General features: G+C 33.9%; 2 protein-coding genes across 2 annotated transcripts; both read left to right on the top strand.

The window, feature by feature from the left end:
• The first annotated feature begins 9,014 nt into the window (after positions 1 to 9,014).
• LOC140884504 (dihydroneopterin aldolase 1-like) lies at positions 9,015 to 10,901 on the top strand. Its single transcript, XM_073291277.1, has 3 exons — positions 9,015 to 9,098; positions 9,673 to 9,856; positions 10,606 to 10,901. The coding sequence occupies exons 1-3, from the start codon at positions 9,080 to 9,082 to the stop codon at positions 10,808 to 10,810; spliced, it is 408 nt and encodes a 135-aa protein (XP_073147378.1). The 5' UTR covers positions 9,015 to 9,079; the 3' UTR covers positions 10,811 to 10,901.
• Positions 10,902 to 14,428: 3,527 nt separating this feature from the next.
• LOC140878136 (uncharacterized) lies at positions 14,429 to 15,341 on the top strand. Its single transcript, XM_073281747.1, has 2 exons — positions 14,429 to 15,195; positions 15,320 to 15,341. The coding sequence occupies exons 1-2, from the start codon at positions 14,429 to 14,431 to the stop codon at positions 15,339 to 15,341; spliced, it is 789 nt and encodes a 262-aa protein (XP_073137848.1).
• Positions 15,342 to 16,421: the final 1,080 nt, after the last annotated feature.

Raw genomic sequence — 16,421 nt, 5'->3', positions numbered from 1 at the left:
TAATGTAGTGGGATGGCCCCATTGACCTCTTTAAATCTATTTTTGAAAGTAATTGTGGCGTGATTATACTATGAATCTAGAATTAGCATAAATATAATCAAAATAAAGGTCATAATATTGCAGCTCAAGGTATTGAATATTTACCTTTTATAAATTGGATGGGATGACATTAAGTTTGGACATATAAGTCAATATTGTGCATGATTTGCAAAAGATTATGTATAATCTCTTGCAATCTTGAGAAATCCATGAAACAATCTTTTTCATTATAGCTCCCGTTATGGTTGTTACTATTTATCATCCACTTACCAAAATCTTGTAAATGAGGATGTGTGTGAGAGGGAAAAAAAATCAAAATAAAATTTACTAAGATCGAAATATCTGATAATATAGTTGTTGTAACAATATTCAAAACTATTTCAATAGAACGTCAAATTGCACTTGAATCGTTATATTTGATTTGAATGATTGATTTCAAATAAAATGTATGTTGTATGCATTTGAAATATATCATAATTCATATTGAACTTGATATGAATTGAATTTAAAATTCACTTCAATTATGTCTATCAAAACAAGTCCATAAATTTGTCATTCATCGTCCAAAATACATCAATTCAAACAAAATATTGCAACAATATATCATACAAAACTCACATAGATGATCACAAATAAATTTCATGAGATAGATCTTTCATTTTATTCTAAAAACATAATTTTTTTATAACAAAAGTATTACTTTTCATTATAAAATTGAGTCAAAGTGAATCATACCATAAAGACCTATTATATATATAATAGGTTACACAAAACAAATATATAAATAAGTGTGATTATTTTATTTGGATCCTTGGTGGGAAGATGGATAATTAATCTTGTGATAAGGGTCCACTCGCACTTTTTGACGTACCTAATTACTATCATTTGGATTTGCCTCCGGATAATGACAGTGTCCCTCAAACATTTGGTATTATTGTAATTATGCAATGATAATAGTGCACACCTTATTATAAAAATGCAAACCACAACGTTGTAATGTTATTTTTATTTTGAACCTGTCTAATCATTCCAGTTAGGAATCATATATTTTAATTTGGGCGGTGGACATCTTATTCGGGTCTCCACAACAAATAGTTTGCTTTTATGATCCATATTCTATAATATGGATCATATTAAAATCGAATACATGAAATTGATTCTGACATCGACTATTAGATTGAACGTTTGTCATTTTATAAAAAAATCATAGCTAATGATGATAATACAATTCCAATAACCTAATCAAAATGTTACGTTTAGACAGCTCTTACAAGAGGAACAAATATTGTTTTCCAACAACTTGCATCTCATTCAAATTTTGTTAAATGAAATTATAGTTAATTTGTTATTTATATAAGTTTGGTACAAGGGATTAGGTAGGTTTGTGTGTGATTTTTGATTAATCAATTGTTTGGTAGGATTTTTATTAAAACAAGCTAATCTAACCTAGAAAGGATAAAGTTGTATTATAGTAGGTTAACTAAATCCTCCCCCACCCTAGTATTATTTATCATTGTTTTTATCTTACACATAAATTACATAATTACTCATTCCGTCCAACTTAAAAATCACTCATCCAATAAAATATAAATGGTATTTCTGGCAAAAAAAATTTAAACCATTATTTAATCTTATTCCTAAAAATCAAACCAAACATAATACTATTTTCAACATAAATTACCAATATTTATTTATCATGTATTTTATTATTCATTTAATAATCATTCAATAATCCTATCAATTGAATCAAGCACTGCGTTGGGGAGTGTTTGCAATTACTAAAAAATCATGATTGTTAGATTTTGGCTTAAAAAATCATTTTTGTGTGTTTTATAAATCCAGATTATGTGTTAGCTTATGTTTAACTTAATTTAAATCCAAAAGCTAGTCGTATGAATATTATGATTCTCCAAAAGTGATTATAATAAAAAAAAAGTCAATGTTAAAATCACTATAATCACTTAATTATCAAATACTACCCAACTTTGATTTTTATATTTTCACATTTGTTTACAAACACTACCAACTTTTGATTTTTCTTAACTTTTTTACAATCTATAAATTTAGAGAGTATTTGCAAAAGATTATGCTTTTATAGAAGTGATTAATTTATAGATTATAAAAAAAGTTAAGAAAAATCAAAAGTTGGTAGTGTTTGAAAACAAATGTGAAAATCTAAAAATCAAAGTTGGGTAGGATTTGATGAATAATTGATTAGAGTGATTTTAACGTTGACATTTTTATTAAAATCATTAATATTGGATAATCATAATCACCGTATGACTAGTTTTTGGATGTCAATTGAGTTAAACATAAGCTAACATATTATCCCGATTTAAGAAACACACAAAAATGATTTTTAAGCCAAAATTTAACAATCATTTTTGTAGTTGTAGTGATTGTAAATATTCCCTTAATCACTTCCAAAAAACATAATTTTTTCCAAACAATCTCTCGTTAACATATAAAACAATAACTTATTGTTTACAGTTGGACATTTAGTTGTGATTGGTGTCGTTCAATTCAATGTTCGTTAATGGTGGTCCAAGTAATTACATCCTAAGAAGTATACCTACCCTTTTTTAATATATAATATTACATCTCTCAATTTTTTTCAAAAATAAATTTACATATATTTTACTCCATTTAATTTAATCATTCGGTCACTGAGCTGACAATGACCAATTCTTACGTGGAAACACACTACAGATTAAAGTAATATTATGTCGAACTAAGAACAATTAAGAATAAAATAATAGGTACAACGAAACTTATATAATAATTTTTACATCATATAAAATTTAATATAAAATTTTAATTTATCAAACTTATGATATATTCAATGTAAAAAATACAATATAATATCACAATCTCACGATAAATAACAAAATATCATGATATAATTGTTATAAATATCGTTCTAACATATATCATATATTAGTTACAACTTTAACATTATTCTTAAATCTTCAGGAGAATACTAACAATTGTAAAGGCCATCCAGTTGTGTGAATGTATAATTCATAGTAAAAAAAAAGTGAAATACCAATAAATATTTAGTGCTTTTAATAGTTTAATTAATTAATTGACGGTGAATTTATTGCAACGATCGAGAACAAACAAATCTAAAGAGAATTAGTTTATTGAGTTGGTATCTTATGACACGGTCACGATCTCATAGATCTTATTCGTTAGACGGATCAATTCACCCATATTTTCAATAAAAAGACATGTTTTGGCATAAAAATAATGAATTATCATGTGTGACCAAATTAAGGGATCATATAACAAAATTGTTGTGAGATCGTCTCACAACAATTTTTTTGTATAGTGTATTTTGTGCTTGGAGTAATTTTCTCAATGTCTTAACATCGTTAGACTATGTTAATCTCTCACATTTTAATGTAAAATCATGTCGTACCGGTGCATCCAGAATTCAAATTTTATAATTTGGTAATATCACATAGATAAAGCACACTATAGGCAACAACCTAATATTTGTTTTTTTTTTTTTACCTTCTTTGGGGATTTAGTGAGAGATCTTTGCTTAAGTTGTCCAAGTTAGGTAAAGTAATTATTTAAATATTTTATTCACCCTCCAAAAAACCATTACAAGTGATGCATTTAGATATATTGTTGTTGTTGTCTCCAAACATATCAAGATTTGACTGATTTATTTAATTTGCTATCGATTCAATGTCAATTTTGGTGCGTGTTTTTCCTGTCGTGATGAATGTATATGAGTATATCTCTTCATCTTTCTATTCTATTAAGCATGAGTTTTTTTTTTGATTCACCGTGTGTTCTCCCGGCCGATGTCAATTAGTAAGTAATCCATATCCATATTAAATAAATTTTTACTATTCTCGCTTGCAATGATTGAAATTATTTTGCTATATTTTTGTAAGGAACAAAGGATCCCATAAATGGATGTTTCTAATTTTTTATTTTTTCTTAATTGTTAACAAGGCTAAATATTGCATTGCACTTATATTCTCATTTTTCAAGTTTTATTGAAATTTATATCTCAGTTTTAATATTTTTTTTTTTGGATTGGTTGTGTTTAATTTAATTGTTTGAAAGAAATTTGATGTGCCTGCAGTAAACAGGGGGAAATGGAAGATGATTGCAGTTCTATTTTCTAATTTAGCATATTATCTGCTAAACTGATAGTTTAGGCATTCTTATTATTAAATTTTTGATAGATTCTCACTGGCCATTTAAAATGATTTTCTAATGTTATTTTAAGTTGTTTTAAGGAAACCAACAACCTGATTGTTATATTTCATATGTTAATATAATTATTATCAAACTCAGAGTTTTATAACTAAACCTAATATGTTGTGGTGGATGATTCATTTTACATAATCATGCTGATGGTACACCCTTATTTTCTCATCATCTAATTCATGTTTTTGCATATATATTCTAAACAAATGAGATTGTACTTGAACTTTTACACTTATGTTACTTGGTTGAATTTGATACGAAACGAAACGATACGATACGATACGAGGAAAAAAAGATGTTATCACTGCGCTATTCAATGTGTGTCTTAACCATTCAAATAAGGCCAAAGCCATTGAAGCTGGAATCGTGATACCATTGCTTAAAGTACTGGAGGATTAGAAGTTGGATATATAAGGTGAACAAAACACTCTCTGCATCAAATCCGAAAGGGAGAATAGAACTTGGGCAGCTCCCATTCATAAAAACTTTGGTGAGCTTCATCCGAGAGGTTATACCAAAAAAATAAGAAATGTGCAATGGCTGTTCTCGTGGAGCATTTAATACTTTATTTAATGAGTTTGTCGCATAGAATTTTTTCAGTGTGATTACTCATTTCTTTTCGTACATTACATTAGATTAATGTGTGCTTTAATTAAGAAAGTTATTGAAAATATAAATTTTATAAAAAAATAGTTTTACTCTATATATGCAAGATAAAAAAAAATATTGATATGTCCAAGTAAATATGTTCTAATAAAAAGATTATTATAAAAAATGATTTTAACGCAATAAAAAATTTAAAATTTTGGTTTTACTAGAAACTAACTACAAATTAGAACATAAGAGTTTGTAATGGTTATTTATCAACTTATTTATCTGTATTGTAGCATATTCTTTTTGTATATATACTACAAAAATTTGTTGGTTAGTAACGGCAAAATCCGTCACAAATTCGTTAATAATTCACCTTAGCAATAGTTTTGTAATGGAATTAATAAACGTCGTGGTTAATTCCTTCGTCATTAAAATTTTAGCAACGAATTATCTATATGTGACAAAATATGATAACGGAATTATTTAAGCATTTCGTTACTAAATATTTGAGACGTATATAATATATATATCATCATTAGAGTAACACTCTTGTGAGACGGTTTCACAAATGAAACAGGTCAATACTACCCATATTTATAATAATAAGTAATACTTTTGGCATAAAATATAATATTTTTAAATGGATAACCTATATAAGAGACTCGTCTCAAGAAAATGACCCTTGAGACCGTCTCATATGAGTGTTTTGCCTCATCATTAATAATAAACACGGAAACACAATTTATTTTTAATATTTAAGAAGAAAATTTTAAATCCAATACTAATTTTATTGACGCTTACAATTTTTCTTTCACTAATATTTTGTGACATAAATATTAAATTCGTCACTAAAACTACTAAAACTACGTAGTTTTAAATTTATCAGCAATTGAAATCAATACCAAAAGCTGATCAATTACGTAATATACTAGCCTGGTGTGAAGATTTATCAGCTAAGTTGAAATGAATTTGTTTTCCTCAATAATAGTATTAATGTTATTCCGTTTAATATGATATTGTTATTACTTTGAATTGATTTTTTTTTTAAAAAAAATTAGAGGCTAATTACGCAAAGTCGACAATGTTGTTTGCTTCCCTTTTGCATTCCTGGTTCCGTTTTCTACCACAACTCATAACTACCTGATTTAATGTCATCTCTTCTTGGTAGTCCAAATTTTAAAGTTCATAAGTTCCATCAATATAGTGAGAATTATTTTTCATGTATCTTTCTATCTTACAGTTTTAATATTGATGCATGAGTATGTTAATGATTTCATCTATTATTTTATTAAAAAATATATTATCATAAAATTAAAATTTATGCAGCAATGGAGATTCGCTTCTTATAGGTCCACAATGAAGAAATTCAGGTGGCCGTGAAATAAGAATAAGTTCAACGATTGAAATGCAGGAATATTTTTGAGTTTCAAAAAATAACTCACTTTTGTAATATGTATATATTAGGATGGTTAATTTCAACTTCATTTAGTGGTAGACTTTTTTTCAACGATATATTATGTGTGTAAAATTTAAGTTTATTGTAAATTTTTTAGCGTTATTATTTTGATGATTTAATTTATTCAGATAATATATATATGAAATATAAATATTACATACATGTGCAACACGTCTATCACATCGCTATGATAAAACTGATTATACATCTTATTATATTTAATTTAAATGCCTAAATATATCAATTTTAATCGTCATGGTGTTACATTAAATGCCTAGATATATCAAATACTTTGCGGAACGTTGGTGACAAAATGAGACTTCAAACCACAAACTGCAATTCTCTACCTTTTCAATATAAATTCTTTTAGCGACTTTGATTATCTGCACTCCTACGATTCTACCATGTTAAATATAGACCATATTTAAAATCAAAGTGTTGCGTTACACACGCAGCGCGTGTGCCACAGTTACTAGTATATATAAAGAATCTCTCCCTTAGATACCATCTTTTCATTTGTTGAAATTGCCCTTACGTGATATAAATATTACAATTTATTTTTATTTATTTTTTTTGAAATTTTGATATTTTAAATTTCCATACTTTTCTCAACTAAACATTATAAATAAGATAAATTGATAAATAAATTTTAAATTTATTTTTATATTATTTTATAAATGAAAAAAATAAATTTAAATAATATCAAAAAATAATATTTATACATAACATACAATATTAAATATATTATATAATTTTATACATACGCAACGCGTGTGTGCGATTATGCTAGTTTCAAATAATTGTGGAGTGGATTACATTTTATTCTATTTGGATTTGGTCAATTCCTTACACACCATGAGTGCAACAATATCACATGGCCTACTCAAGAGTGTTGGAGTTGGTAAATTAGTTGAGCGCTTAATTAATGATTGAGAATTCGATTTATCTTATCAATATTTTTTTTAGACTGAGTTTGTCGCACAATACTTGTCCAATGTCGCTTGGAGAGTAATGTATTGGTTAAGATTATGCTATGTATACATAAAATAGTAGTAGTTGCGGGTTCTCACTTCACAAAACGATTTTCAGACGTAAAATTAGATTGAATCAAACCTATTTTTTTTTTTAAAAAAAGATTGAATCAAAAGTTAGTTGACTTTTCTTACTTTTATTTAATCATAGTTTCTTATTGTGGAGAAAATGGGTCAATGACCCAAAGAAAAAAGAAATCTACAAATATTTAGTACTAGCTGATACATAATTTTTTAAAAAATCATGTATTTTTTTGGGGGAAAAAATAATGATGTTAATTTTTTTTAAGAAAGTAACCAAATGAATGTATGAAATTTGTATATTAATTTAGCACATAGCTAATTCGCTATTGCACTACAGTTTATCACGCAATAATTGATAAATGAAAAAAAAAATCTGCATGATTTAAATTATTTGGTGCACAAGATGAAGTTATTGTTATTGTTTTTTTTCTAAAAAAAATGAGTTAAAATACAGATTGGATCGACATTTTCGACAGCGTATAGAGAACAAATTGAAGGAATAATAGGAACTTTTTTTTTTTAAGCAAACAACACTATTATATCAAATTACATCAGATAAGAAAATAGGATTAGGAGAGACCCATCCTATTAGACCAGACATAGAAACAGCTCCCCTAACAAGAGCATGAACAACTTGATTCGCTGATTGATGCACAAAGACAAATCTAAAGACTAAAACATCCATCATTAGTCTTTTACAATCATCAATAATTAAACCTAAACTAGAGAAATATGACTCATGAAATTTAAGCGCTTCAATGAGGAACATAGCATCAGATTCGATTATATCGTGCAACATATCTAAACTTTTCAACCAACTCAAAGCTTCTCTAATACCCATAAGCCATAACTGCTGCAACAAACAATAGGAACCTAAATTTAGAGGAAAGGTAATTGTAGCATAGGGGTGTGTGTTACGAAAATGACAATATATAAAAAACAGGCATATGACAAGTTGTGATGCGAGTGTGTGTGTCTGTTTTTTTATTTAATTTTTTATTTTAAGAATGATTTAAATTATATACAATAAATAAATAAATTTGAAGCCTCGCCCCCATTTTACCTATTTTCAAGGAGCCGTGATTTTATTTATTTATTTATTATGTCGTTATAAATAAAAATATAAAAAACATAATCATATTAACAAAATATAATAACTATTGTATTTGATCATACAAAAAAAAATTCTATGTGATAGTCTCGTGAATTAATTTTGTTCGAAATATCTCTTATTCGATTAACTCATTCAAAAATATTACTTTTTACTTTAAAATATTGATCCCTTCGATCCGTTTCACGAATATTAGTGTCAAAATCGAAACATCTGCTTCTATCTAACATCGAAGTCTCGAGTTTAAAATTAAATGTCGGGTTCGAAATCTAATTATAGCAAACTCATTCTTTGACTAAAAATGATTTGGCTGTTGTTTGCTAATAAAAAAATAAATAATAAAATTTGAGTAATCGAATCACTCGACATTCAATCATAATAAACTACTCAATCAACATAAAAAAAAAAAAAAAAATGGCTAGTTGTTCCCTAAAATTTTTTAAAAATAAAAACAAAAAATTGGCCCGTTGGATTTTAATAACATCCCGTTAACCCAATCTTGACTTTGGGTAAGACCCATTAATAAAACCAAATACGGCTCCGTGAAGGCTTCAGAAGCACTGCGTCATCTGACCGAGGCGAAATTCCCTCCTCATGACGTCATCCAGCCATGGTGAGTACGTCACTCCGCAAACTCTACTTCTCTTCTCTGTGCAATGTAATCTCCATGTATGTTGTTGGAATCTGGTTAATCTTTTCGCATAGATACGCACAAGCGCAATGGCAGTTTGCTCATAATTTGTTCATAGGATTTTTCCTGTGTTGAATCTGGTTTTGGGAGAGCTGATTCTAAAATCTAAATTATAGAATTACCCCCCGAAAACCCTAACTTCCAACACGTGTCCTAATCTCCCCGTGTTGAATTTTGTTGATGAAATTTGTTTGATTTGTTGAATTGTGTCTTCTTAGTGTTACTGTTATCTGGAGAATCCATGAATTTATCAGCTCAGGCATAAGACACGTGATCAGAGAATCTGCCAATGAGCTTCAAAAATTATTTATAGTTTGAGCTAAAAAGTTGTTTTTGATTCGAATTCCAGAGTGTAGCCTATTCTATGCACTTTTTTTTTTATACTAGATTTAGTCGTGCTATATGGTACTTGATTTGTCACCAAAATGTTGTTGGAATAGTAGTGTATTCTAATTCCAGCCTTCTGTTTTACTTGTTGTGGCCGCATCTTATGCAGAAATTCCAAGGGGTGACAAGCTTGTATTGAGGGGTTTGAAGTTCCATGGGTACCACGGGGTAAAGCCCGAAGAACGGGTGTTGGGTCAGAAATTCTTGATAGAAGTAGATGCCTGGATGGATCTTCAAGCTGCCGGTAATTCGGATGACCTATCAGATACCATCAGTTATACTGCAATATATCGGTGAGTCGTGATCTCCGCAGTTTAGACATGCATGCGTTTGAAATGGGGAAGTCTGGTCACCTAAAATTGGACATTGAATCTTTGAGTTCTTTAGCAGCTCTACAACTGCAAAGGTTGTCTTATCTAAAAATTAGATCAGTTGATTTAGCTAAAAGTTTTAACTGGAGTCACTCGTCACAACATAGTTTTGACACATAATTCAATATCTTGTTTACATGTTGTCTCTTTATAGTTAGCAGACTTCCCCATTTCAAACTTTGGTCACAAGGCCAGACTATTATTTTGACACAGAATTCAATGTCCTGTTTACATGTTCTCTGTTCATCTTCATACTATTTATAATGGTCTTACAATAAACAGAATAATAACAAACTAATGCTAAAAATGGAGTAGGAACTACCTACTAAGGTAAAGATAAGCCGTCGTGGGATAGAACAAACAATTAATTAAAGATGTATCTTGTTAACCAAATCTTCCACTATTACCAACTAATTTATGCTCCACCTCTTCGTACGTGTCAGTTGTCTGGTCTTGTGAGTAATGGCAATGGCACATAACAATTACCATGGCCATAAATCGGCGCACAGAAAGGTTGCAAACTAAGAAAGTGTCTTGACTTGTGAAGAAAAAGCTGAGAAATGCTCTCTCAAACACTACCTAACTGGACCCCACGATCCAAGTTATTAGCGCCATCTTTGATATTGCCCGTGTTAAGATGATTCTTTGATGATTTGGCCATGTTCGTGCAGCATAGTTAAAGAAATCGTCGAGGGTACACCTCACAATCTTCTTGAATCCGTAGCTGAGCTGATAGCTTCCACAACCTTGGGCAAGTTCCCCCAGATATCCGCCGTTCGCGTACAGGTGGGAAAGCCACATGTTGCTGTGATTGGTCCTATTGACTACCTTGGCGTCGAGATCATTAGATATAGGAAAAACGAAGGGCAAAGCTAAGCTCTACGAAAGCTTCATTGTGTTAAGACGCGCTACATGATTCCCATATTTTCGTATTTTTGTTTTCTTGATTGAATGTGTGTTTTGTTTTGTGCCTTGGTTATTAGTTGAGTACCGTTTGTCCAGGTCCTGGATCAAACTATTCAACAATGGATCGTGAAGATTTACTTCAAATCCCATAGAATCTAAACCAACTAAACAACTCTATATTTATACTATTAATCTATACTAATAAAGGAAGAGAAGGAAGAGAGACTAATAATAACTACCTTTGGTAAGACTTTTTTTAATATTTCAAATATACCCTTAATTTGTTGTGGCTTTTGTTTTTTTTAGTGAAAGAATGCTTGAATTTGTTCCGTCACAATTATAAATAATTCAACATTATATAATTATATTTATTTATTAAAAAAATTGGTCATCTTTTATATTTTGTGTAAACGCATCGCATGTACCACAGTTGCTAGTATCTTTAATAGATTAATATTTATCTTCACACATAAGATTCACAATAATATGTATATATATATATATCTCTTATGTACAAAAATAAATATTTATAGATATATTCTTAAAACAATGCTCTATCGTTAGGACGTTATGATTATTGATTTAAAGAAAACACTGTAGAATTTGAAGTTAATTTGGGTTTTTTTTTAAAAAAATTATAAAAATGGTAGAAGTTAATTTGGGTTTTTTTTATAAAAAAATATTATAAAAATGGTAGATCAATCGAAATAGTAGATGCGGCAGGCCAATAAATTTTGTACAAGAAGTCAACAATTGTCTTTTACAAAGCCATCAATATTTTCCAAACTACTTTAATTGTAGCCGTCTTTGATATGACTCATAGGCTGAGTTTGGTAGCATGTATAAAGATGTGATTAGCCTCCAGTCCTTCGTTTGTCTCGTTTTTTCGCACAATGAAGGATAACCTAGGGTCCGTAGGAAGTGTGAATGTGATTTGGACGCGGGACTCAAAAGTGGCTAAGAACAATAATTAATTTAATTTAAATGATATTATTCAGAAAATTGTACCTATATCTAAGTGGAACTATAAAAAAAATTATTCTATCTTTCAATTACTTGTTATAACAATTATCGGCAATTCATTTGAGAGATTACCACAAGATTGGATATATTTATGATTAATTTTCATAGTAGTAACAATTAAATATCTCTCACTTTTTTTGATGGAAAATAGTAATTTTTATATTTTGACGGAAAAAATAGTAATTTTTATTATTGTAGAAAAATATACAATTACCATAATTCCAACCAAATATGAAAATTTTCACACTCTCAAGTAAATGGAAAAGAGGAAAACGAAGTGATATCCCGGGAAGTCAGGGGTGTCAGGGCTGTATTAAAGCAATGGTAGCAGGGTTGTTAGTCAGGACAGCGAGTAAGACTCTAGCCCGACTATTTTTGGGAGGAGTAGTGATACCCTGATAAGCCAGGGGTGGCAGGGCCAGGAAAGGCCAGGGGTGTTAAGGTTGTATTAAAGCAGGCTAGGAGCTTCAGGATCCCGAAAGACCAGATCTGCATGACTTAGACAAAGCCCATGTCTCAAGGGCATGATCCCCACGACTGCCATAATCCCGAGCCTTCCGGCTCCATCGTGTGTCACAGGTAAACGTGGGTAACTCCTGCACCCACGATCCAGATCGTGGCCACTACCCTGGAAATGCGGAGTGACTCTCTCACTCCAAGGCCTATAAATACCTGGCCTCAGGCATTTGTAGAGGTATGTTCATCTAAAATCCCAAAGCACTATACTTATTTTTCCTAAAAGCCCACTCTATTTCTAAGTCTGACTTAAGCATCGGAGTGGCCCCGCCGGAAAACCTTCCGGCGCCCCACTAACGTGCTTTCATCTTTTCCCTTGTGTGCAGATCATCCCGATCCAGGAGGGACAAACCATATTTTACACCTACTAGCCCGGTCATCACGTCAGGCCCACTTCATTATCCTGACAACCCGGGCCTCGGTTTGATAAACCATCATCATTGGCGCCATCTGTAGGAAGCTTGTTCTATAGACGTATATATGGCTTCTCATGAGCAAACATCACCTGGAGACCACCAGCAAGGCCGGAACATTACCATTCCCATGGAGCAGTTCGAATCATATGTTCAGGAGATGATACGAAAATCGTTGATAGCTGCAAAGCAACCATAATCAAAGGACATAAGAGTGGAGAAAGAAAGGAACCGGGGTAATCCAAACCATAATGCCCAAGTTAGAGAAGGAGAAGAAGAAGAAAGCTCTTGGATGCACTCAATACAGCCTTCCATGGCGGATGAGTTGCATGAACTTAGGAGAAAAGTACAGAAGTTGGAAGAAGGGGGTTCCAAAATGGCTTGGCCTATCAAGATTCCGGGTTGCCCTTTTTCGCAGGAGGTGATAGAGGAACCCTTGCCATTAAATTACAAGTCGGCAAAAATCCGGGAGTATGATGGGAGCACGGACCCAGAGGAGCACCTGGCTCGGTTTGAGAATGTAGCTATGTAACATTGCTATGGGGATAAGATCAAGTGCAAAGTCTTCTTAACCACTTTGGTGGATTCTGCCCAAAGATGATTTGAGAAGTTGGAGTCCCAAAGTGTTTGATCCTTTGCAGAATTCAAGCAAGTGTTTTTGCAGCACTTCGGCAGTAGCAAGAGGTATAGGAAAACTGCCTATAGCCTATTTGAAGCAAAACAATCAGGAGAGGAGTCTCTACGAACCTATATCAAAAGGTTCAACAAGATCGCTTTGGAGGTCCCGACCTGTGCCCAGGAGACCAAGATCATGGCCTTCACTCAAGGTCTTCGGGAAGGGGAATTTTTCAAATCACTAGTGAAGAAAGCACCCCGAACTTTCAAAGATTTGCTGGCTCGGGCTGAAAAATACATTAACATGGAGGAAGCTCAGAGGCAGAAGAAGGAGGTAACCCGGCGGGAGGGAGGCCGGGAACAAGGAAGAAGTAGAGAAGGCCATGATCCCATGGGGCGGTTATCCCGGTATGCTCCGCACCGAGGGACCCGAGATAGGGCTGTTCACGTGTGCGAAGAAGGAGTTGCGACCCAGACCCCTGTTTCTAGGGAGAAGTTCTGGAAGTACTGTGCGCTTCATCAGGAGTGCACTCATGGCACCAGTGAATGCCGAACTCTGCAGCAGAGACATCAGCTACCTTATGTTAGAGATGGTAAGCCGGTTCCGAAAAAACCCCGAAGTGTGCCTTGGCTTCGGGGGTCACAGACACTGGTTTCTCCCCGGGATGTCACCATCTCTCGGGAAAAAGGGAAACAAGAAATGGATCATGCAAAAAAGGACAAGACATCAGGAGATGGGCCAGCCGAAGGTGTCATTAACATGATATCAGGAGGATCTACTGACGGAGATTCGAACCGGGATAGGAAGGCCTGAAGTCGGAGGGAAAGTTTAGGGGTGGAGGAAGGACGACAGGGTTCAGGGCCAATCATCACATTCGGATCCCAAGACCTAGAAGGAGTAAACTTACCACATAATGACGCCTTGCTTATACAAGCTCGGATCGCCAATTATGATGTTCGAAGGGTGTTTGTCGACTCGGGAAGCTCAGTAAACGTCCTTTTTCAAGAAGCATTCGAGCAGATGGATCTGCATGGGTATGAGTTGAGCCCGGTAAAAATTGCCTTATATGGTTTTGCAGGGCACACCGTTCAACCCCAAGGGGAAATGTTGCTGCCCATAACCTTAGGGTCAGGAAATGAGAAGAGGACGGTCATGACAAGATTCACATTAGTAGAAGCACCCTCTTCTTATAATGTCATCTTAGGGAGGCCGGCTATGAATTCTTTCAAAGCCGTGGCCTCAGCTTACCATCAAAAGATCAAATTCCCAGTGAGAGATAAGGTCGAAGAAGTCCGAGGAGATCAACCTTCTTCCCGAAAATGCTATGCCGAGACAGTGAAGGTAGATTACAAGAGGGCAAGACAGAGTGGGAAGGAAGGAGCCCAGGGGGGGAGAGAAGTCTGTTCTGTGGAGGAGTCTAAAAATGAGTATGAAGAGGTGGAGCTGGAGCTCGGGCAAACAGGAAAGTCTGTTAAAATAGCCCGGGACTTAGAAGCAAGGTTGGCTGAAACATTGAAAGGTTGCCTCATTCAGAATAAGGATGTGTTCGCCTGGGTTCAGGGCGATTTGATGGGAGTTTCATCTCATGTTGCAGAGCACAAACTCAACATCATCTCTGGAGCCCGGCCTGTATTACAAAAGAAGAGGCATTTCAGGGCTGAGAAGGATAAAGTGATAGCGGAGCAGGCTCAAGAGCTACTGCGGGCCGGACACATCAAAGAAGTACAATTTCCTACTTGGTTGTCCAACGTAGTGCTGGTACCAAAAGCTACTGGGAAGTGGCGGATGTGTGTGGATTTCCGGGATTTAAATAAAGCCTGTCCCAAGGATTGTTATCCTTTACCCCGGATTGACCAATTGGTGGATTCCACATCCGGGTGTGAATTGCTGAGCTTCATGGATGCATACCAGGGCTACCATCAAATTCCTTTAGCCCTGGAAGATCAAGACAAAGTCAGTTTTATCACCTCGAGAGGTATTTTCTGTTATGTGGTTATGACATTTGGTCTAAAAAATGCAGGGGCTACGTATCAGCAGATGATGGACAGAGTGTTCCGGGAACAGGTGGGTCGAAATGTGGATGTATATGTGGATGATATATTGGTGAAGTCCAGGACCCGGGATTGTTTTATACCCGACCTGGAGGAAACTTTTGCCACAGTTCGACGGTATGGGATCAAGTTGAATCCGGCCAAGTGTATGTTTGAGGTGAAAAGTGGCAAGTTTCTGGGGTTCATGGTAACTGAACGTGGGATAGAAGTCAACCCAGAAAAAGTGAAGCTGTTGCGGGAAATGCCTTCGCCAACATCTATCAAGGAGGTACAGCGATTGACCGGCCGGATTACAGCCCTGGCTCGGTTTATAGCTCGGTCAGCTCACCGCAGCTATCATTTTTTCCAAGTATTGCGTAAAGTCCAGAGGTTTGGCTGGACTGAGCAGTGCGAGCAGGCCTTTCAGGAGTTGAAGGAGCATCTGACTAGCTTGCCTATCTTGGTTAAGCCAGAGCCAGGGGAAAGATTGTGGATATATCTGTCTACTACTGAGAAGGCGGTCAGCACTGTTTTAATAAAAGAGGAAAAGGGAGATCAGAGGCCTGTGTACTACGTCAGTCATGATTTGAAGGGGGTGGAAGTTAGATATACGGAGATTGAGAAGATGGCCCTGGCTCTGGTAATAATAGCCCGGAAATTGAGACCTTATTTCTTGTCTCACCCGGTAAATGTTCTTACTAATAGCCTCCTAGGGCGAATCCTGAATCATCCGGATGCCTCGGGGAGGCTCGTAAAATGGTCGGTGGAGTTGGGAGAATATGACATTGAATACCAGCCGCGTAAAGCCATCAAAGCCGAGGCTTTATCCGATTTTTTGACAGAGGTGGCCACTTTTGGCCAAGAGGAAGTATGGAGGGTTTTTGTAGATGGAGGCAGTGGTGTTGGAGGCAGTGGTGTAGGGGTCATCCTGATCTCACCTACCCAGGAGAAAATCGAGATAGCCATAAAGCTGGATTTCCAGG

The sequence above is a fragment of the Henckelia pumila genome, chromosome 2 (genome assembly GCF_033568475.1).
Source record: "Henckelia pumila isolate YLH828 chromosome 2, ASM3356847v2, whole genome shotgun sequence".
NCBI classification, from domain to species: Eukaryota; Viridiplantae; Streptophyta; class Magnoliopsida; order Lamiales; family Gesneriaceae; genus Henckelia; species Henckelia pumila.
This window is presented reverse-complemented; position numbering and strand designations above follow the sequence as displayed.

Bases quoted from the DNA above. Each gene is read 5' to 3' on its own strand.
- LOC140884504 (XM_073291277.1), top strand. The intron at 9,857-10,605 runs GTGAGTCGTGAT...ATGTTCGTGCAG, and splicing joins AGTTATACTGCAATATATCG to CATAGTTAAAGAAATCGTCG.
- LOC140878136 (XM_073281747.1), top strand. From the start codon at position 14,429: ATGGATCTGCATGGGTATGAGTTGAGCCCGGTAAAAATTGCCTTATAT. The intron at 15,196-15,319 runs GTGTGTGGATTT...GATGCATACCAG, and splicing joins GCTACTGGGAAGTGGCGGAT to GGCTACCATCAAATTCCTTT.